A 21,941-nucleotide genomic window follows, 5' to 3' on the forward strand; every position below is an offset into this window, starting at 1 on the left:
ATCGGCCTTCGGCGCATCTCGACGGCTCAGATCAGGGTCGTTGTTGTCTTCTTGACTTGATGGGTTCTGATTTCTCTCGAACTTGGGCGGGTCATCTTGTACCAAAGAAGGATTTGGAGGAGAGTGAGAAGACCGTTGATATTTATGACAGAATCGTAGTCTGCCCTTCTTTTCAACGCCTGGTTGTTGTTTTGCTCTGTACTCTAACGCATGTCTTCGGTTTTGATTGAAATCGATTGAATATTGTCGGTTTCTTCTGGGAACTTTGCTGCCAATTGGAACTATGCGGAAGGCAGTAACTCTGCGGATGGGAGACGAATCTTCAACCGCCAGCTGCTTACGTATCATATTTGTTTGTGTGGAGTCCTGTTCCTTCGCTAGAGCTTGTTGGGGCCTCGTTTGGTTTGTCGGGCTCGTCGTAGGGACTCCTTGGAGACTCGCTTTCATTGCCGCAATCTCTGCTTGCATCGACTTTAGAGATGACAAAGTTGCGGGCAAGCTCTCCAACGCGGTCTGGGACTCGGCCAGCCGATTTTGGAGGCTGACTATGAGTCGACGCTGGTCTATTTCTCGTTTCTGTGTGGCATCGAGGTCCTGCTGCAAAGGCCGTATAGCCTTCCGGGCGAGTTCAATTTGTCCTTTCAGAGATAGGATTTCAGTTTGATGTTGTTTAGACAATGCTTGTATATATCTAAGCTGCGAACGCGTTGTGTCCCAGATGGCGTCTCCGTGGGTGGAAGAAGGTTGATCCGTTTTCGAGACAGCGTATCGAAAAAATTTCTTGTTCGGAGGATTTATCACAAGCTCATCCTCCGAGTTCTGACAGGTCTCAGATAGCGTTTCTGAAACGTCGGGCTTGTGCAGTGTGCATAGTTTCTGGAATTTTCGAACCCTTTGACGATCCGTGAGCAAATCAAGTTCGTTTGAAGGGACCACTAGGGACTTCCATTCCAGTAGAATATTGCGCGCTCTGGGTGTAAACTTTGACGGACGGTAGCGGTGAGCCGCAGGGGGGGGAATGCCGGCGTTGACAGCGGCATCGAGGATTGTGGTGTATTCAGGGAGTCTTCTGCAAGCCACGCAAAGATCCAGCATTCTGAAGATGACCCGGCTCAAAGCGTCGATAGATTGTGAGGCAAGCAAGGTAGCATAATGGACGCATCTCCTCAGCCACAGGAGGCCTGCGTCCCAGTGCTGGCCAAGAGCATAGGCATGCAAAAAGGATGAGAACAGATACGATGCATTGGGACTGGCGAAATTCATCTCCTCCAGAAAGGAGCACCATACCTCAGCTCGAGCGGTTTGTTTGGTCCTCAGTGCCATGTATATTAGGGCTTGTAAAATGAACGGATTTAAGTTTTCTGGCACGGGGATTGCACCATTTTTGGACATGTAAAGCTGCCATTTCCCGACAAGGTTGTGTTGTGGAAAGCGAGATTGAACAACTCCGCGAAGAAATTTGTCGAATTGCGTCGAGTCACGAGCTCTGCCAAATGAAAGTAGCATGTGGCTTACGGCTTCGTCAGTCAGTGGCAGCTTGCTACTGTTAAATGCAGCGATGACATAGTAGGCTAAGCTATCGTGTCCGGCCCTGCCCAGTGCTTTCAGCATCGAGACATATGTTTGAGTGCAAGGGACGTGCTTCGAACTCAACACGAGTTTGGCGTAGCCTTGCACGAATTCATAACGATCAAGTTTCTGATTCCGGAAGTCGTTGACCAAAGACAGAATACTCGCATGGAGAGGACTTTCATGGTAGAATTGATCGATCTGGCTTCCTAGCCCATTTAAATCGGGATAAGCACGCCTTAGCGAAAAAAGCTCCGATTTAAGCTTGTGATTCATTTCAACCAGCCAGGGCAAATCTTTAACGTCCGGAAACCCCGCTGTGCCTCTGGTGTCTTCAATTAAGTCGTCTGGCACTTGTTTGAGATAACCTTTTGTGACGACGTGAAAATGCGTAATGAGCCTGATAGCCAGCATTGTTGCGACGAGGCGATGATAGCGGTGCGCTGCTGACATGTCTTGATCAGAATATGACCTGGCAGACTCAGGGTCAGAAGGAGGTGGCTGGTCGGAGGTGGATGATGGGCTAGATTTGGTATTTTCGAATTCCGCTATTAAATCGTTCTCCTGGAGCCAAGGCGGAGCTTCAATCTCGTCCTCATCACCTTCACTATCAAGCTGCTCCCAACTAGTTTCAGGAGCTGCAGAAGCCGAATAATGTCTTTGTTGACGCAAAAGGCCGCCGGACATGGAGTGAATCCGCAGAGAGCTCCGAATTCGTAGCTCTCGGGCGTGGAGTTGGTCTATCTCATTTTGAATGTCGGCTAGTTTCTTATCCCAATCCTTCCGCTGCTTTTCCTTCCAGCTGGTGTCGACGACGAAAGCGGTGGCGAGGACAGGAGTGAGAAGGAGGGTGAAGGCATCGTTAAATGTCAGGCGTCTCCTGATGGGAGCCGTGGTAGTTTTGCGGACCAGAATGGCCGCCGCCGGGTCATTGGTGACATGGGTAGAAATGGATGGAAAGCCTCCTACTCTGGGTCGGGGAATCTGGGACCATAATGCTCGCATCTCCCTGAGCACAGGTCATGGCAATGCCGACAACCTTTTGGGAAGGAAAAAAGGTACGACTGTGAGACTGCACGAAGCTCTGGGTGAAGTGGTGCGATGTTCGTCCAATCCACGAATTTGGGGGGGAGGGTCTCACGTGCAAGCCACCCCCATCACGTGCCAAATGTGATCGTCACGTGGAAACTCGAACTTCGTTTCTCGTTCCACGTCCAAGTCTACGAGACGAGTATGGTCTAGGAAGTCGCGGGTAGCAAGGGCTTTACACGGGAGCATGGCACAGACGCGTTTTCTCACCCCACGACTTACTAACATCATTCATGACTTGATGTGACACCTCTACGCAATAATAAAGGTGGGAATGGCTGCCAGGAGCCGATCGAACCCTGACAGCCGGCTTCATGGAAAGAAACATGACTTTGTTCCAGAAGCCTCCACCACTTCAATCTCCCTGTTGCGACCCTTGAAATCGCTGCGGCGCAGACGCGTGTTCCTTGCCCTGCTGACGCTATGGCTCCTCTATTTGTTCTTCAAGCATATGCCCACAGATGTTCCTTCCGTTGGCCAACGTTACGACCCTCGCTATGGCCGTCTCTCCCCGAATCTTGCTAGACCTGACCAAGCGCACCCGGAGCCACCCAACCCTGAAGCCCTTTCAAATGATGAACAAGGTTATGAAGGCCCCATCAAGTTCCTTGAATTGGCACGCAGCTTGCGGCATGCAATACATAACCCGACTACCCAAGGCAACGTCCTTTATGCAATCTCTAGGCTTGATAGTGTTCCTCGGATCCTCCCTCTTGCTTGCACAATGGCCCGCAACAACCGCACGCGCGTGCATTTCGCGTTCATGGGTCGTCAGTCTGCGAAATGGGATGATATTAAAGCCCTGAATGGCTTTGCCGATAGCGATTGTGCTTTGTATTTGCATGATGCACGTCCGGACCATGCTACTCAGTCGTCGATTAACAGACTAGATGTCAGCGCCCGCGCGAGCTTGGGTCACATCCATTCTGCGATAGGGCTGAGTGCGGTGTTTGTGGGCGACGCAAGCTTCGAAGATGAGTACCTGGTGGATTCTTTAAGGGAGAAAGCTTCCTCTGAGGGACTTTCGATAATCGCCCTTCCAGCTGGTGGACTGGCGGGTATGTCCTGGATCTCATCATTGAATGCTCGATCAATGAGCTACCTCAACGACATTAGCATTGAGATCATTATACATGCGCACACGGAAGCATCGGCGAATGTGATGCGTTTGATACGCTCTATCCAAGAGGCCGATTATTCGGGCTGGAGTCTACCCAGAGTGACTATCGAACTTCCCGCACGCACCGATCCCTTCTTGATGCACTTTCTTTCGAAGCTCCAATGGCCGCCGAGCGAGTACGCAAGTGAAAGCAAACTCGTTTTACGACACCGAATTGATGCGCGGCCCATTTCGCCAGTACAGGCTTCACTGAGAACTATCGAGTCATACTATCCTGCCCAGCTCAGCGAATCCCACCTGTTGGTGGTGTCACCAGATGTGGAATTATCGCCGGGCTACTTTCAATACTTGATGTATACTCTATTAGAATACCGATATTCGAGGCAGCCAACAGGATCTCTGGACGACGTGATGGGCATTTCTCTCGAGCTACCCGGTGTTGCACCGGATAGAAAGACCAAGTCGCCCTGGACGGCATTGAAGATCTCGGATCCCCTGGTGCTTTGGCAAGCACCGAATTCGAATGCCTGCCTGTATTTTGGGGACAAATGGGTAGAGATGCACACATTCCTTGCGCAACGGCTTATGAGTGATCCGGAGATGGCCAAGAAGAGTGCTGCGTCTCCAGTTCTTTCACATGATTACCCACGATGGCTTCCACTCGTGCTGGAAATGATGCAAGCGAGGAACTACTATATGCTGTATCCTACATTTGCACAGCAAGAGCATGAGGCAATCGCAACGTTACACAAGGAACTCGTTCAAAAGCCGGAAGAATACATGGAAGCAGAACACAAGCGTCAACACTCGGCAGGAGAGCAGGCCTGGGGGGTTGTACCTGAGGCGGAAGCGCTCACGGCAGACGATGAGATCAAACAACTATTGCGACAAGAACGCAGAGTATTCACCGATTCCCTGGTGGCGACGCTGCTTGATCAGAGTGATTCGAGAGGGCCAGACCACGTTGTTGATCCGACGTCGAAGATTCCCCTGATCTCCTTCTATGGCGAACAGATGGCGGCGGCAGAGTCAGTAAAAGACTCGTGGAAGTTTGCGGCCGAGTTCGCTCGTGATGTTGGGAGTTGTGCAGGTGGTTCATTCGAACAAAAGCTGGATAAGGTGCCCAGTATCGAGTCCCTATTTTGTCTGTCATCGAGTTGATCGACGCAGCGGCGGAGGCACAACGAAATCTCAGTCTGAGGAACACAGGGCTACTTTATTTTTTTTATCCACCACAGGCACCACAGCCGGAGGTTGGCACAACTTCAACAAATCATGGCCAGGCCTATAGCGTGGCACAAGGGGTGTCCCATTCTGCCAATGGCTTGAGCATCAGTGCGTGGATCCTTATTGGGCATGGGTGCCCCTGTCACGCCCGGAAGAAGTGGCATGTCGTCCAGGGTCCAAGCGGCTGATGAAGAAAGTGATCGAAGATCGTGGCCAGAGTGTTTGATAAGTGATAGTCAGGGTGCGTTTGAAGGTGCGGTTCAGGAGCCCATGCCCAGACGATCATCAATCGATCATGCTTGAGCTATCCAGCTATCAAGGATGGACAGGACCCATAGTGTCTCTGTTGTACAGAGTACACCCGTAGTCAGATGAAAGAGGTAATTCTCTCGCCGCGGGGGCTCTTTCAATACCTACTAGGTGCCTACCTAGGTGATCCCCATTCGATCACCCGTAATCACATAATTCCTAGTAGTACTTCCTACTCCGTACTGTGTCAAGGTCAACCCCTCCAGCTCCCCAAGTTCTCTCTAGCTGGGCACTTCTTCACCTCGGCAGGCAGGGCCCATGGGGGAGCAATACAAGCGCATCCCATCCCATGGATTATTTCTTTGTGACTTGAACCTTCTGCAGCAGCTCCCGCGCTCAAGACTGCCCTTTGGGGGCGCGACGCCCAATAGGTCGCTTGACCATTGAACTTGGCCTGCAGGTCTGATGCAGCTCACGACGGAGTCCCAGTGGCCGGGGCATGATCATCACTGCCCCTACTACTCTTAAAGTACAGTACTCTGTACGGAGTACTACTACTACAACTACTACTACTACTACTACTACCACTAGTTACGAGTCACGACTCACGGCAGACTCCCCGTGCGCAGTGCCATGCTTTCCTCTTATTGCCCCGCCCTCGCTACGCTTATTCTTATTCTCCCCCTTCCTTTTGCCGATGCCGCTGAGCCATCGACGCCCATCGACGCCCGTCGGCGGGCATCCATGGCCACCCCTGCACATCCATGCCTATCAAATGCCCACTAATGCAGCCTCTGCCACCCACTGCTGCATCCCCGGCCCCCAGAAGCACCCTGCATCCAATTGCCTGCCGCCCGACAACAAGAGCCTTTTCTGCCATGACCTCAAGTCGGCTCATGCTGGAAACTCTGGGAGCTGGAGCTCTTCCCACCATCTACCCACCCTCAATCAACCTCTGCCCCCCTCCATCTCTGCTCCGCGACCAACTTAGTACTCGTAGTTATTCGTGCTACGCGTACCAAGCACGTTAGCCTGCGACAATCCAAGGGCGGAAGACTGGGAGACACGGTTAATTCTCGTACGGCTCGATGTGCTCGCTCCATCGCCCCACCACTCCTCGTCTCCCCCCAGACTTTCCAAATTCCAAAACTCCATTCCTTAACCTAGAACCTAGACAGACCTTAGAACCCACTGGGACCTGACTGTCCTGTCGCGTCGAGAACCTACACTCCATACGAGGCGAGGTATGGTGCTAGCGCTCTGCCTCCCCAGATGTAGATGCCATTATTGCAAGCGCTGTCCTGTGTTGTGCCATGCCCCAACCTCAGAAGCTATTCGACTGCCATATACACACACTTCGCTGGTTTTACTCCTCCCACTTCACCTTGCACCTCGATTCATTCCTTCGGATTTCACACAGCAATATAGTTATACATCGCTCCTGCCACTGCTCCTGCCACTGCTTCTACGTCCCACCCCACGTGCGCAGCCTCGAGCGAGCATTGAGAGCTCCACCATCGCCGCCACCCTCCTCGCCCCCTCCTCTCACCCCACCATCGATTCCCAGGACCACCCTTTCCAAAGGATTCGATACACAACGTGTTTGTGATTGATCCTGCGTCCCCTTCTCAACTCACCCGGCTTCAAGGATACGGCTAGGACTCCTGTATCTGCAGGACGAGCCCTCCATATCGTCTTGACCGTGGCTCTTCACCACCTTCATTCAAAAACTCCATCATGGCTACAGTGGTCGTCCAGCAGCCACCAGTCCTTGTTGGACAATCCAACACTCCTCCCCCGATGGGCCCGACCCTGACTTTGAACAGACCATCAACACCAGTGCCCAATAAACATTTACCATATTGTCCGCCAGGTCCTGTTCCTTCGCAGACTCAAATCACTCCACCCAACTCACCCCCTCTGCGTACAGTCGCACCCAAGCCCAGCTCACTCCTCCATCCGCCAACCCCATACCAGAAGCTATGCAACTCACCACCCATCTATGGCCTCACCACCAAGGAACTCGCCGAAGCCCTTTACCACTACTCATCTCAGCCCTTGCCCAACCCATCCTCTGTCTTTCCCTGGCTTCATGGGCTTCATCCGGACAATCACATACAATTAGCCTTCTTCGTAGCTAGAAAAAAATCGTTGCGAAGGATTCCCAAGTGTCTAAGAGGAATCACAATCATAAAGGCTGGCGGGGACCTGAGTCGGTCTCGGATCAATGGTGCTATTGCCCCAGACGAGATCCTCAATCTTTCCGAGGGGAATGGTCGAGGATTTGTTGACTGCGACCCTCGAGAAGGTTTCTCCGTCCGCAACTTCCATATTCAAGCCGCAAAGATGGCCTTGGTCTCTGACATAGTCATATATGGTGACGAAGATACTGACCATCGCATTATCAAATCAGTCGCTGAACGGACAGCTGCCGTTCAGAAGCGATGGCGGAAAGAGCTAGAAAACATGGGCCACTGTCCCGAGACCTTCCATACTTTTGTCCTCACCCAACAATTCGAAGACTTCGAACAACACTATCCTGACTTGGTCTCCGTCGATTCTCAAGGAAGATATGCCGACCATACTCTAGACTTCCTTCAACAAGAAAGAAAGGAGATGTGTGCCATGTCCAAAGCGTCGGAAATCTCCCATGGTGTCTTTCAGGGCCCTTCACCGGGACCACATACTGTACCACCCTCCAGCCCTGATGATCCGACTTTTGGCCTCTACGTCGAAGCTAGTGATCATGCTACAGTCCCAGATGATAGGCTGTTGGCAGCGAAGCGCAAACAACTGGAAAATCGAGAAGACGATGATCCGGTACATCTTTCCTTCCCCAGCTCTGGGAGCATACTGCCTCCCTCGTGGTCACATGCAGAGGCAGACGGTATCTTACGCATGTGCAAGTGGCTATATGAGTTGACTCACAATGTCAAACCAGTTGGCGCCACAAGAGATGAAGATGGCGATATCCAGATGACTGAGCTGGCATCGTCTGCACGGAAAGTCCTCATACACTGTGCCGATGGTTATACCGAGACATCCATGTTGACTGTCGCCTATTTCATGTACGCTGAGGGTTTGCCCTTACATGAGGCATGGATCCGCCTGCATAGCGAGAAAAAGAGAAATTTCTTCGCATACCCGTCGGATGTTGCTCTCTTAATCGCAATTCAAGACCGTATCCTGCACGAGAGTCCCAAGGCTCGTGAGAGGTCAGCAACCATACCTGAAGCACCAGCATGGCTAGCAAAACTGGATGGAAGTCTCCCGAGTAGAATCCTCCCATACATGTACCTTGGCAATCTAACACACGCAAATAACCCCGAGATGCTCAAATTACTCGGAATCAGGCGCATTCTGAGCGTGGGTGAACCGGTTTCGTGGAATGATTCCCAGGTAAAGTCTTGGGGACGAGAAAACTTGCTCATGGTGGATCGAGTTCAAGACAATGGTATTGATGAACTGACAACTGAAATGGAAAGATGCCTAACATTTATTGGTGAGATTTTTCGACGTGCCCTAATTGATACGCATGCTAACCATGTTTCAGGAAAAGGCAAATCTGAAGGCAATGCTACATTGGTACATTGTCGCGTTGGCGTCAGTCGATCGGCCACCATATGCATTGCAGAGGTTATGGCGAGTTTGGGTTTGAGTTTTCCTCGAGCATAGTAAGTCAATCCTGTAATAGAGTCGACAATGAGATGCTGATCAAGCGATCAAAGCTGCTTCGTTCGCGCACGGCGCCTAAATGTCATCATCCAACCCCATTTAAGATTTGTCTACGAGTTAATGAAATGGGACGAGTGCCAGCAAATCAAGAGGCAAGAACCTCTCAAGCGGGAAATGGACTGGGCCACGGTCGCAAGGGAGATTGCAGCTATGAATAGACCATATGCTCGGACTTGATAGCATCGGGTTTTCTTCACTGCGATACGGAACAGCGCCTGGAGCTCGTGTTGACCAGACCCTTTTATCCCATCAAGTCAAAAGACATCCTTGGGCTTTTCCAAGTGGGAAAACAGTTTACAGAAATTTTGACGACGAGATGATGTTGATGATACCAGCCTTAGGAGGAATGGATGACACCTGTATGATTTTATGAAGTAACGAAGGATCGAGGATACGTGGGTTTGTACGGAACGACTTCGAAGCAGTCGTTCCTTCCAAACAGTTCGGATTTCAGCCTTGGTCAGTCTCCCTGTTGATGGGTAAGCAGTGGACTGCGGATGGCAGACGGGAGACTTACGTAACAAATTCGGTGGTGTGTCAGGGAACATTTTGTATTGCACTTTCGACGCCTTGGGGGTTCCGGTCCTCACACGGGTTTTTGGGTTTTGGTTCTATTTTCAACCTTTGTTGGTCGGTCAGGCAGAGAGCGATTTCGGATCCCGCGTGAGTGACGCAAAAATCCAACGAGAAAGGATATTTGGTTGGCCTAGCCTGGTTAGGGTAACTGGCTGGGCCTTGTATACCTAGGTATTTATGTTGGTATACTATATTCTAATACATGATCCCTTTTTTTGGCTGTTCAGTCTTGTGCAGTCTTTATCTGGGCTAGACAACATTAGCTACATAACCACGAGGTGCCTCCCGGTCCAGAAGAGAGATCAGTGAATATGTGTAGTCAACGCAACAGTCTCCCATCTATTCGATACCTGGTACATAGTCTCAACTCAACAGGATTCCCATCCAATGCTATGATATGATATCTGTCTTGATTGACACACTCACTTCGCGGCCGCCTTTCCCGCCCGTCTGTTTTGGGAAGTCTGGATATCCCGACCTTGTCTTCTTTCAAGCAAAATCAACTTTTCTTTTGCCTTTTCACTGGTCATAGGCGGTCTGCTCGTTCCCTCAATTCGTCTGCCAGGCGTTCGAGATATGCTTTTGTCAAGGCTTTGGGGATGCCCTCGCCGAAGAGGAGTGCTTCGTCGTCAACCGCGGCGGCGGCACGGGCTTTTGTTGTCGAGACTCCTGCTGGATTCGGTGCTTGGACTCCCTTGTCTGCAGACGATGACGATGAGGCTGTCTGCGGCGGAGGGGTGGTTCCGTTTTCTTGTGGTTTTTTGGGAGACGGGTTTCTATTTTTGGATTGGATGGCTGCGTTGTTGCTGCTGTTGTTGTTGGTGGTGGTGGTGGAGGAGGAAGAGGAGGAGGAGATGAAGCGGCGGACGATCTTGTCGAGATCACGCCTGCCGTCTTCATACGCGGCGAGATCGCGGTTGCCGTAGACGTCGCGGCCCGCCGGGTATTTGGCGGACGAAAGGCTGCGGAAAAACACGTTCAGGGAGACGTTGATGTGGGAGTTGGCTGCGTCGGAGTCCGCGTCGGCGAGTGTTGTCGTGATCGAGGCGGCCGAACGTGATGACGCGCTCGGGGTCCCGGGCAGAACGGGCAGAGGCGTCCCCGTGTGGGACCACAGCGGGGGGATGAACAATGCTTCTCCAGGCCGCAGGACCGCGATGTGAGGGTGTGTATCAGGTATGGGTCTCAGCTGGTCTTCCTCCCTCCCCGGGTGCTGGGACGGTTCGAGGATGTCAAGTGTTGAAGTGGTAGAGCCAGCGGGGAACGACAGGTGCTTGATGTCCTCCGGTGGGAACAGGATGAGTTTCCGGGTCCCGCGGATCTGGAACAGCACGTTCGCCATCACGTCGTAGTGCAGCCACATGTTCACGTTCGCGCTGACGCGGAGGGGACTGCTATGCTTGTTCCTGTGGATGAAGGCTAGACATGGATAGTCAAGGTGGACGTCACCAGCGAGAGAAGGCCAGTCTTTGTCGAATATCGCCGGCGCTTGGGTTGGATTGTTGCTGGAGAGTGAGCGCAGGTACATATGTGCCTCGCGGTTGCTTTGAAGGATTTTGATGAAGTTGTGGAAGGTCAGTGTCGTATAGGTGAAGTCTTTCCGTTGGAAATTCATGGTCCGGTTGGTGGCGGAGTGGACCACGACGTTTTGAGATGGTGGGATTTTGGAGAGGAGATATGATGACGTCCAGAGCGACACACAGGGCCCGAGATCTAGTCCAGTCAGCAGTCGGGGTTTGCCGTCCCTGAGCACTGTGAGGAAATCGGTTTCCGAGCAAGGGTGAATGGCGTCTACCATGATCGGGTCATGAATTGTGCCTTCTTTACGGGCGGGTGTGTTGAGGGCTTTTGACGATTTGGGTTTGACGAGTGCCCAATGTGAGCTCACCCCTGATTCTCTGTCGTACAACAGCCAGCATCCTTGGTTCCAATACGTTCCAAAACTGAAGCATGTCGCCCCTCCACCAACAATCAGGGTGGTTTCTCTCACTGTGCGATGCGTGCTGTGCCCGATCAGAAAGGGACGAGGGACGTCAGGGTCCTTCTTTGGCAACACGCAGGCGACCCTTAGTTCCATCTCCTTCTCATATTCGCCGAAAGCAGAGAAACTCCCGAGAATAGACAAAATCTCGTAATCTTTGGGAATACAGCCTTGTTTAGCAACCCCGCCGATGAGGAGCAGCTCATTTCTGATCACACTGTAGGATGCCCCAAGTCGCGCAAGCCACGGGAAAATCCCGGCAGATGTATCCAGAGCTGTGGAGGTTTTGAAACTAATGCCCGCAACGACGTTGTCTCTGATGGTCAGCCTCCAACGCCATAGGCCTTGACAGATAACTCCATCATGTCTCATGCCGCCGAATAGCAACCCGTGATTGTATCCTAATCGAACAAAGCTGGCACCGAAACGTGGCATCGGGTCGCTCCGAAGGGACTTTAACTTCTGCCAGCCATTTTGCCTATCCCACAAGAGAACGTCAATAGCAACTTTGGTGGCAGAAGTCCTTCCGCCAAAGACCACAATGCCATATTTATTGTCAGGCAATACGACAGCAGCGGCTCTGTGTCGAAACCGAGGCTCTGGGAGGTCCTGTATGCGTTCCCACTTGGAGCCGGTCTGCAGCCAGCAGTCCCTCATCGGCGCTGAGGGGGATGCACGACCACCTACCAGAATATTTTGGCCGTTTCCCATGGTTGTGATGGTATGGCAAGATCTTGCTCCGATGTCCTCGGGAGGTAGTGCGGGCATGATCATGTCTTTGTTGTCGGCAGATGTGTAGACAGAAGTCGTCGACAGTCTAGTCTGTTGACCAATTCCACCAAACAGACCAATTGCATCTTCATTAGGTACGCCAAAGGCGGAGCCGTGGTGAGTTCTACCCTCTCGCTCGGGATTTTGGGAATACGTATATGCGAACCACTGACTTTTACCCCGGTAAGGCGAGACAGTGCGAGTGCTCATATCCGATGCAAAGCTGTCGATCGACGCTCTTCTTGACTTCGGTTGTTCTGGGATGAGCGGGTCCGGCCCAGTCTGTGCGACAATCAAGCAATAGTGCGATGCGAATAAGGCAAATTCTTCCCTGAATTCCGTGATTAGCACAGAAGACCATTTAGGGCTGTGCGGGAAGGGGGATTGTACCATTCATCAAATGGTTCCACCTCATCTAAGGACATCCTCTGTGTGGGTGATAGGAAGCGTGGATCGGCCCATAGCTCCCACAGGTTTTGTATTTCGATCAGGGTATAACCTGCATTTTGGAAACGTAATATCTGAGTATGACAGCCTGGGTACGTGAGGACAGAGCGAAGCGGAGTTCCAAGTTTTGCAAAATGTTTCAGCATCGTTGCAGTAAAGGGATTATCAGCTCGATCGGGGGACTGCTGTTCCAACAGGCAAAATGTTACATCTGCGATATCAGTATGGCATGGGAATCATGATATCCCGTTGAACATACCGGGCGACAAATTCGTAGTCCAGCCAATCAGAGCATCGGAATCATCAACCGACATATATGTGATACTGACTTCCGCAAGACATAGAACGAGACACTGATCGATATCGACAACTGTTTTGAGGAGTCGTTCTAACCTCTTCAGGTTCCGGAGATCACATCCAATTGCAGCATATTCCTCGCTGTCAAGCAGGACATCACTTCCCGCTGCTGCTGTGGGATTCGACAGTAGATCCTTCATCTTGGGCGTGTTGAGTATGATCTCTCGCTTACTGAGCATGAGCTCTTTGAAGTCGATATCAATGAATTTCGTGTTGTCGCATGCATCGCGATACTGTGCGAGCCATTGGAATGGAATTGGATCACTGCCAACAGTGAGCAAGGAGGACGAATTCCATCCAGGGTTTCCCTCCTTACTCACTACCCACATCCCAAGTTTAGAATAACCTTCCTCTGCTCCGAGGGTCTCTCCAAGAATTGCCTTACAACCCAGTCAATCGCTCTCATTCGGAGCCAGTACCCACGGTTGATAGTAGGCGACCTTCGCTGAGGCTTCCGTACAAAGTACCTGTAGAAGTGGGGCTGAGGAAGATACAACTTTTCAACACTTCGCTTGGAGACAATGCTGCTGTTATTAGTCTGTCATGTAGGTTAGTTCGATCTGGGCAACAGGCGTCGGTTTGAGATGACATACACCCATTATGAGGCCGGCATTTTTCTCCATGGCGAGCTCATCCTCAGGCTCCGGCACCGGAGCATTGAGCGGCGACGCCATCTTCAACACTCCTAGGTCTCAACAGAGAGATCTTTGAGGGGTTGATGTATGCCTGAGGCAAGGACAGTTCACAGCAACCATCAGAGCAAAAGCACTACGTGAGTCACAGTTGGAGGAAAAGGTGCCGGCCCTGTGATGCATTTTCCATACAGAAGTCTTGGCGGAAGAGTCCGAAAAGAGAAAAAGTCTCTGGGCGAAGCACGTGCACTTTTCCCCACGTAGGTCAACAGGTTTCGTTCATAAGTAACTCTCCTCTTCAACCCAGGTTTTTAAAAGATCCGATCGCTGAGAACATGGTAGAACACGACTGTGTATAACCCCATACAATCTGCCTTCTCATACGATTGTCAGAGTCTTCCTGTCCCAAGGGTTCCTTTCTTGGTCCAGCCAGTCCACAGTTTCGGCCATAATGCAAGTCAGAGTTCGAATGGTATCTATTCGCGAACAGTGCCAAGTAATCGCCTTTCGCCCAGGCTATCCCTGTATGCCGAATGTTCTGTCATCGACTAGGCCTGTCCGTGAATCACCTAGGCAGTACGAGGATAGGACGGCCAAGGCCGTATTGTAGGTATGTAGGTTTGATACGGGCAGTGATTGGTGGTAGCGTAAGTAGGTATTGCAAAACTGACGTTGTACATAAGGTCTTTTGGGATGGTATCGAGGTATCACAAAGACCTCTTATCAAATATACAAAGAACTAATTCACTCCCTCCTACTCTTCCTCCTGCGCTCGTGCTCCCCCCCCCCCCAAAAGAGAAGTATTATTCCCCGGTACGGATTAATAGATATTCCGGCCCACCGCATCACCGCCGAGTGAGGGCCATTAGCGCTGGTGGATGAACCGCCAGTAGCCAGGGGTTGCCTGTCGATGCTGTGTGATCCCGTGCAATTCGCGTCCGGCGTGGTCGATTCGCCGAGGGGCTGCCTGGGACTGTATTTCTTATATCGCTGAGCCCGTACGCGAATTGATGGCGCCGTACGCGAGTAGTCGGTAATTTATTCGTATCTCGCGCCTTTCGTGCCTGGTCCGGAACACCCCTCGAAGGAGCCATCTTGCTTTTCGGAGACTTTCAATAATGGGCAACAGCCCTATGAGGCTGGTCATTAGGGGGCTAGTATGGACTTTAAGGATAACGATAGCTAGACACTAATACAATAGGCCGTAGAGAACTGACATGAGTCGGTATTGAAGTAGCTACTTAAAAAGGGGCTAATTTAGGGGCTGGAGAATAGCCGGACACCGCTATCCTAGGCTATATAGTGAGAGTATAAAGCGATAGTTGAGCAGCCACTCGAGAAGGAGGCTAACTTAGAGTCTAAGAATAAATATAGCTAGACACCGCTATCGTACGCGATAGAGAATAAGCACGAGGTAGTAGTTAAGTGGCTACCTAAGAAAAGTAGTGACATAGAGTCTAAGGACAATAACAGCTAGACGCTACTATTACTAATAGGTCGTACGGACCGCCTCCGTAGAGGTAGTTAATTAGCTACTCGAGAAGGGGGCTGATTTAGAGTCCTAGGACAACGATAACTAGGCGCTAATGTCGTGGCCCTAGAGATCTTTAGTCTTTACTGCGCCGCGCAAATGGAGTGCTTAAAAGACGAAGGACTTCATCCTATACTACAGCACTACTTCCGTATCTCATCAATCGACCCCAAGGAACAAGCTGGACGTGCTCCTAGTACAAGAACCACCGGTCACAGCTTACCGCATGTACGTCTTTGAGATCTTGAACCGCCATCCCACATATTTGAACCGCCTTAACAGTAACCTGATCCTCGATAAATATATAATCATGAGCGATACGTCTCTTTACCATGAAACATTTCCAAGGCATTCCGTGTTTCCTTCCGCTCTAGACACAGCTCGCCAAGGGCTTTGAGAACCCTCGAAACAATCATTTCAGCCCAGGAGGGTAGTTGGCCTCTAGACCAGCAATCCTTGCGATCAAAGAACTCGTGCACGCGATTCAAGGCGGATAAGGCCGTCTTGAGGTCTTGCATCATTCGACAAGCGCTACCGTAGCTGACAACGATAGACATTACCGTGTCCGTACTGGTATTTTGAAGCGCCTCGGGAAGGTGAGAATAGGCGTAAATATTGTCGTGAAATGCTTTCACGTCTAGCTCAAACTTGCGCTGACCATAATAAACGAATCCCAGATCATTTGAAAACTGCGTGATGATTTCCAAGAATACGACTCGTTGCTGCGATAAACAACTGAGAGCAACTTTGTAGTGTCGAGAAGCTTACATCGTATCGGTCCAGAAATCGGAATAATGCACCTCATCGCTCTAGGTATTGTGGCTGAAACCTTCCAGTCCGATATATACCATACATTAACCTGCGTGAGAGGCCAGCTCTTGGGCTTTCCTTCAATAGTCATTTTCCAGAGAGCGAGGTACTTTGTCAGTGACAGGTGAAACTGCCCTAGATACTCAGTCTTCTTTCGCGCGTGCTCCTCGGTGAGGCGCAAATATGTGTGCCGCCGGATGAAAGGAGTAGGAAAGGCCCTGCGTATCATCATTGTTGAGTTGTATGGATGAAAAATCCAACAAAATTTCAATGGTTTCATCAAACAGGTGACTGTCACTGCCCACTGTAAAGAGCCAGCTTGGAAGCTTAGGCGAACTGCCTTTGAACAAGGTCAAATGCCAAGGGGAGTTAAATCTGCCCCGAGCTCACCCCCGATCAGGATCCAGGTGACGCCGCCTTGTGCTCACCTGAGCTCACCCCCTGCTCACCCCCTGCTCACCCTCTGCTCACCCCCCTGCTCATCCCCTGCGCGCGAGCCGGGAACTGTACGCACGGGTGACTCACCCTCCGTGGGGCTTAATGGTTAAGGCGCCTTAAGGCGCGGATGGTGCGACGCCAGTCGGCGCTCGGCTTGCCGCGACCATCAGAAATTATTATTGGTGATCGGCTCTAGCGCCTAAAGAAGCGTCTCGTTTACAGTCCCCGCCAAGACGGATAGTGACAATAAGCGGCAACGGAGTAAGGACGTTTTCGTCCTTAGTAGTGTAGCGCCTTTAACCCGAGCGAGAAAGGCCCCGTACCACTCCTCGTAGACCGCCTATTATATTTAGATATAGACAAGAAAATTCTACGACAACATTCACCTGGAGATGAAATACGAGGTTCTTAATAAAACTGGAAGAAAGGCCGTCATAAATCGCTTCTCAGAAAAGGTGTGTAGCGAACGATTTGATAATTCACAAGCAGGAGTAATTACAAGGTCCGGAACACTAATCAATTCTCCAGTTCGCTCACCCTGACAAACATGCCCTTCTGCACGAACAATCCATAATTCATGTTCTTCTTAATTGGGTTCACAACATCAATCAAGCTCCAATCGAACCTTCTGATCATCTCGAAGAAGATCTTGTTTAACTCTAACCTCGCAATGTTTTCGCCCATGCATCGGAATCTGCCATTGCCGAAGACAAGATGGTGTGCCTCTTCCATGACGGCCAACCGCTCGGGAGAAGCTTCCAGCCAGCGCTCAGGTCGGAAGATTTGTGCATCTGCACCGTATACCTCAGTATTATGACGGTGCATGTTCCATGCGCAGAAAGCGACTTCGGTTCCGGGAGGAAGGTAGACGCCATCGTGTGTGTCACCTTGTGGGCCAACAACGCGAGGGAGTAAGCCGGCTGCAGCGGGGTGATGGCGTAGAGCCTCTTTGATGCAGGCTTGCAGGTACGGCAATCTTAGGGCTTGAGCGTGGGAGATAATTGTTTCCAATGGTACATCTGTTGCCACCGCTTCAGCTTGTAGTTTTCGGTATATATGCGGATGTGTTAGGATTGAGAGGAAGCCAGTGCGGACGATGGTTGCTGTTGTGTCAGAACCGGCCAGGAGTTGGAACAGCGACTCGTCCGAGATCTCGAGTTGTGACAAACCATGGTTTTTGAAAGAAGTTACCATGTCATACCGTTCTGCCTTCTCACCAGAGAAACGACTCGCAATGATCTGCCGAGCAACTCTGCGAAGGCGTCAGTCTCTCGCTTAGAAGAATGAGTCTTGATACTCACGCTTTAACCTTTCCTAGCCCAGTCTTCTCTTTCGGCGAAGGAATAAGATTGGCCTGTACGGTTGGGATCCTTGCGATGGATGACAGCAGCGGCACCGCCGAAAAGATATTCATTATCGGAAAGTTGTCTTCCATCGACTTCACGTAGGCATACTTGTCAGTGTCATCGGACACGAATCCGAATGCTTCACCAAGCGACAAATATGTAATCACATCCAGTGTGAAGTATTGTGCTAGCTCAGCCCAGTCCAGCGGCTTGATGTTAGATCTCACAGAAAGGTATTTTCGTTGGATCAAATGCACAACGTCCATGACCATTTGGTTGATACTTGGCTCACATTGAGGGTTGTCCTTGCCTGAATACTGTTTGCCTTCGTAAGTATTCGAGCTCGGGAGACGAGCTTCGTGCTTACCCCAGGAGACAGCTTTGCACGCATCAAAGAGTGCTTCTCGTCATTTAGCTCGGTGAAAAGGTTTTCTCGCTCGGCGTCCATTTTGAACGCTTTGTACCATGGTCCACGAGAGTAGTCATTGATCCTGTGAGCATTTGCTTTGCGGTACAATTCTAGGTCCGAAGTCACGACCATATGAGGGCTAATTCTGGCAATCGATCCTGGAACGCTCGTCAAATGCCTCATTTACCTTCGTGCGAGACCTTCATACCATAACGATCACAAGCATATTTCAGGGCAAGATGCCCTTTCCCAGAGATTGCAGCTTTGATCCACCACCAATTTGTGAAAGCTGCCAACGGTGGCCCAGGAATATGCTGCAGTGTATTATATGCGACCAGCGTCGTGACGACAATCCAACTTAGCCAGACGACAGCAAAAAGGCAGAGGATTTTCGTGGAGCTCGCTTGCAACGGTCCAATGATTTGTTCGAGCATCTTGAGGTACCTCTACAAGCGTTCTGCAGATGTCGAATTGAGCAGAACCAGTCACACTATACGTGTAAAAATAAGAGAACTTGACAGTGGTGCAACTTCAAAAAAGGTGAGATGGTTATCGATAAGCGGGATCGTGTTGCCCTTGAACGAGCCGAGCATAAGCAGCAACTTTGAGCGGCAAGCTAATTAAGAGCCCAGGTTAGGGAGAGTTCGGAAGTATTCATGCAGCTAGGTGTGTAACCGAAGCGTGTGCGCACCACCTTGGCAGTCAGGCCGAATATGGGAAGCCCAATTCGCCAGCCCATACGGAGCTACATACCTCGAGTGCAGCCATTGGCCCGGGGATAGATCAACAAGCTCACACGTACAGCAGTTTAATATTGCGACGGGACCTTGGCACCCGGCATGCGTTGGCGTTCTCGAACAGCTTGGTTCATCGGAAACCTTCCTCCCGAGCACGCAAAGTCAAAAATCCTACCTTTCATCCAAACGGCAAGCCTATATTACCTTTGCGCAGTTTGCCTTATAGTAGCAGAAATCGAAGTAGAAATCGAAAATGGCTTCAACTCAACCAGAAGCCGATCCTAGCGAAGAGAATCAAGCGGGTGGCCATGTAGAGATAGACCACGGCGTTTGTCCAGTGTTTCACCCGCGCCCCTGCTTAAACTAACCATCGTCCACAGTTTGACACCGAGGACTCCGGCTTTGAGCAAGACTCTGTCTTGACACAATCCGTTCGGTCGAGTATATATCAATATAAGGTCGAAAATGGCCGCACATACCATGCATATAAAGAGGGCCAGTACTTCATGCCTAATGACTTAGCCGAGCATGAACGACTGGAATTGCAACATCGTGCAATGTTTCTCGCTGCTGGTGGCAAGCTTTTCTATGCACCTCTCACGGAACCCCAGAATGTCTTGGATCTAGGAACCGGCATTGGAACATGGGCAATTGATGTGGCTGACGCGTACCCCAAGGCCATAGTGACAGGTGTAGACTTGAGTCCTATTCAACCCTCCCTCTCTCCACCAAACACTAGGTGGGAAATCGATGACATCGAGGACGACTGGACGTGGCCACCGAACCACTTCGATCTTATCTACAGCCAATTTATGCTAAGCGGAAGTATCGCGGATTTTCCCAAATATTTTCGACAGGCTTTCAGGTAAACATCACGCGATATCCCGATTTCTAGCACAGTAATAATCTGATGTTCTTCGTTTCTTGAATAGACACTGCAAGCCGGGCGGTTACTTCGAGCTTCGCGACCTGGCCACATACCTGCGAAGCGACCACGCTCCAATTAGTGAAGACAACGCCGTCGACGAGTGGTGTCGTCTCATGCGACAAGGCATCGTCGGAATGGGACGCAGGCTTGACCTAAACTTCGAGGAACTAGGTGATCTAATGCGACAAGTTGGTTTCGTCGATGTGGTAGTTCGGCCGTTCAAGATTCCTATCGGTCGATGGCCGGCTGATCCGAGGTTGAAAGAGGCAGGGTTATTTCAACTGTACGCAATGTTGGGAGGTGTTGAAGCACTGACACTTGCCATCTTCACGCGCTGTCTAGGCTGGGAGTCAGAACGTGTTCAAGTATTCCTTGCTGGTGTGAGGAAAGAGTTTAAAGCGACGAAACGCTATACTTACTGGCCATGGTATGTTGATGATCAAGCCCGAACTGATGGAGCTGATTTCTTGGTCGCAGCGCCGTCATCTATGGGAGGAAGCCTGAGTCTGTGCCCTCAACAGGCTCTGCGCCATAAGCGACCGGAGTGATTAGCTGATCACCCAGTACGGCCTTGCACGCATGCAGGACCAAGGGTGCATAACGGCGTTTGGGTCCTGCGCGAACGGTGTCTAAGAGATCCGCACTACCATGAAGCCACGATCGCGTCCGAGGCACGGCTACATACCAGGACCCGGTTCCGGAAGAAGCTACTCGGCACAGAGACTAGGATTGCGCTCAACGTCAACAAGAAATTCATGGCGAGCAATGTCATTTATGACAGCTGTGCCCTCTACGCCACGGTCGAGGATCGCGTAACAGGCGAACAACCCAAATGGCTGCCTCTCGTTTTCATGAACTTGGGAATTCAATACGGCGTAGTACTATAAGTAGATCTTCGACTTAGGAATATATTTTTGTCATCGGTGTCGAATTGAACGGGCTATGTTGTAGGATAGGATAGGAAAATAGTTGTCCAGTCGCCATGGAAGCGAGTTGAGCTAGTCTCATGGACTAGATCTAACTAGCGAAAAGACTTGGTTCAGCCACAAGGGCTCGGTGAATGAGAGTTTGCGATCATAGTGGCTTTGCCTCTAGGAAACGCATGATACCCCAAATAAGCCGGGTTTCGCGTTCGCACTAAGAGCAAGTGCGAATGGCTGGCAGTCTACGCCGTCCAACCAACTTGAATGGGCTGCTTTTAGGCGGTGAACGAACTCCCGTGACCTTGGACGAAGTCATATCCATGCGTAGAATTATTGAGCAGAAATTTCACTCTCTTGGTCCTAATACTCGGTATTGTGTTGAGAACTTGGCTAAATCTACCGTAAGGGTCATTACGGCCTGCGGATCTCCTTTTTTCAAAGAAAATGAAGAGCTGATCAAACAAAACAACGCAAACAACACTCGGACATTGAGGAAATCGATCATCGTTGGAAAAGCAAAGGTAATGAGTTTTGAGGATATCGAGAAGGAGATTCAAAGGCGGGAAGAAAAGGGGGCTACTAAAGGAAGTCGTCACGGACGCAAGGCAAAGAAGGCGGGGGCGACGCCTAGTGAAAGGGGAAAGTCGCGTGAGGACGAGATCGAATCGGCAAATCGAGAATTTAAGCGTGAAGAATAGGGAGCTTATAGCTCTATCTTTTAATTTAGTATATACACATACACACATAATTTATTACGCCCGGCGGCAGAGCCGAAAGAGCAACTAATACTAGTCTATTAATACATTTCTTAAAGATATAACCTAGTCTCCTTAGAGCCTATATAAAATAGATATCCTCTTCGTAACGCCCTTCTACTCGCTTACTACGTCTTTACGGATTCTCGTATATTAGTATTATTAGTAACCTACCTTAAAGGCGATTCTCTAAGTATTTAGTATTCTATTTTCGGTAGCTAAAGCGCGCCTACTTTTTCCGGTACGAGTTAATATTTAGGGGATCGAAAATAATAGTGTTAAGACTAAGCGATACCCTATTAACGCCTAGT

At 50.5% G+C, this 21,941-nt stretch overlaps 7 protein-coding genes across 7 annotated transcripts; 4 read left to right on the forward strand and 3 right to left on the reverse strand.

The window, feature by feature from the left end:
* Nucleotides 1–447: 447 nt before the first annotated feature.
* A1O9_08387 (uncharacterized protein) lies at nt 448–2,574 on the reverse strand (the record flags this gene model as incomplete). Its single annotated transcript, XM_013402773.1, has 1 exon — nt 448–2,574. A coding segment is annotated over one exon (2,127 nt), but the record flags the coding sequence as incomplete, so codon positions are not given.
* Nucleotides 2,575–2,932: 358 nt separating this feature from the next.
* On the forward strand, nt 2,933–4,939 carry A1O9_08388 (uncharacterized protein; the record flags this gene model as incomplete). Its single annotated transcript, XM_013402774.1, has 1 exon — nt 2,933–4,939. One exon carries the CDS (start codon nt 2,933–2,935, stop codon nt 4,937–4,939), a length of 2,007 nt encoding a protein of 668 aa, XP_013258228.1.
* A 2,052-nt stretch (nt 4,940–6,991) lies between these two features.
* Nucleotides 6,992–9,166, forward strand: A1O9_08389 (uncharacterized protein; the record flags this gene model as incomplete). The annotated part of the gene is made up of 3 exons (XM_013402775.1): nt 6,992–8,756; nt 8,808–8,928; nt 8,983–9,166. The coding sequence occupies 3 exons, from the start codon at nt 6,992–6,994 to the stop codon at nt 9,164–9,166; spliced, it is 2,070 nt and encodes a 689-aa protein (XP_013258229.1).
* Nucleotides 9,167–10,091: 925 nt separating this feature from the next.
* A1O9_08390 (uncharacterized protein) lies at nt 10,092–13,795 on the reverse strand (the record flags this gene model as incomplete). The annotated part of the gene is made up of 6 exons (XM_013402776.1): nt 10,092–10,169; nt 10,257–12,648; nt 12,708–12,975; nt 13,024–13,385; nt 13,442–13,659; nt 13,715–13,795. The coding sequence occupies 6 exons, from the start codon at nt 13,793–13,795 to the stop codon at nt 10,092–10,094; spliced, it is 3,399 nt and encodes a 1,132-aa protein (XP_013258230.1).
* A 3,253-nt stretch (nt 13,796–17,048) lies between these two features.
* On the reverse strand, nt 17,049–18,721 carry A1O9_08391 (uncharacterized protein; the record flags this gene model as incomplete). The annotated part of the gene is made up of 4 exons (XM_013402777.1): nt 17,049–17,784; nt 17,834–18,195; nt 18,246–18,445; nt 18,475–18,721. The coding sequence occupies 4 exons, from the start codon at nt 18,719–18,721 to the stop codon at nt 17,049–17,051; spliced, it is 1,545 nt and encodes a 514-aa protein (XP_013258231.1).
* Nucleotides 18,722–19,277: 556 nt separating this feature from the next.
* A1O9_08392 (uncharacterized protein) lies at nt 19,278–20,500 on the forward strand (the record flags this gene model as incomplete). The annotated part of the gene is made up of 3 exons (XM_013402778.1): nt 19,278–19,352; nt 19,405–19,889; nt 19,957–20,500. The coding sequence occupies 3 exons, from the start codon at nt 19,278–19,280 to the stop codon at nt 20,498–20,500; spliced, it is 1,104 nt and encodes a 367-aa protein (XP_013258232.1).
* Nucleotides 20,501–21,105: 605 nt separating this feature from the next.
* A1O9_08393 (uncharacterized protein) lies at nt 21,106–21,573 on the forward strand (the record flags this gene model as incomplete). The annotated part of the gene is made up of 1 exon (XM_013402779.1): nt 21,106–21,573. One exon carries the CDS (start codon nt 21,106–21,108, stop codon nt 21,571–21,573), a length of 468 nt encoding a protein of 155 aa, XP_013258233.1.
* Between the last annotated feature and the right edge of the window lie 368 nt (nt 21,574–21,941).

Source organism: Exophiala aquamarina, assembly GCF_000709125.1.
Source record: "Exophiala aquamarina CBS 119918 chromosome Unknown aczIA-supercont1.7, whole genome shotgun sequence".
NCBI lineage: Eukaryota > Fungi > Ascomycota > Eurotiomycetes > Chaetothyriales > Herpotrichiellaceae > Exophiala > Exophiala aquamarina.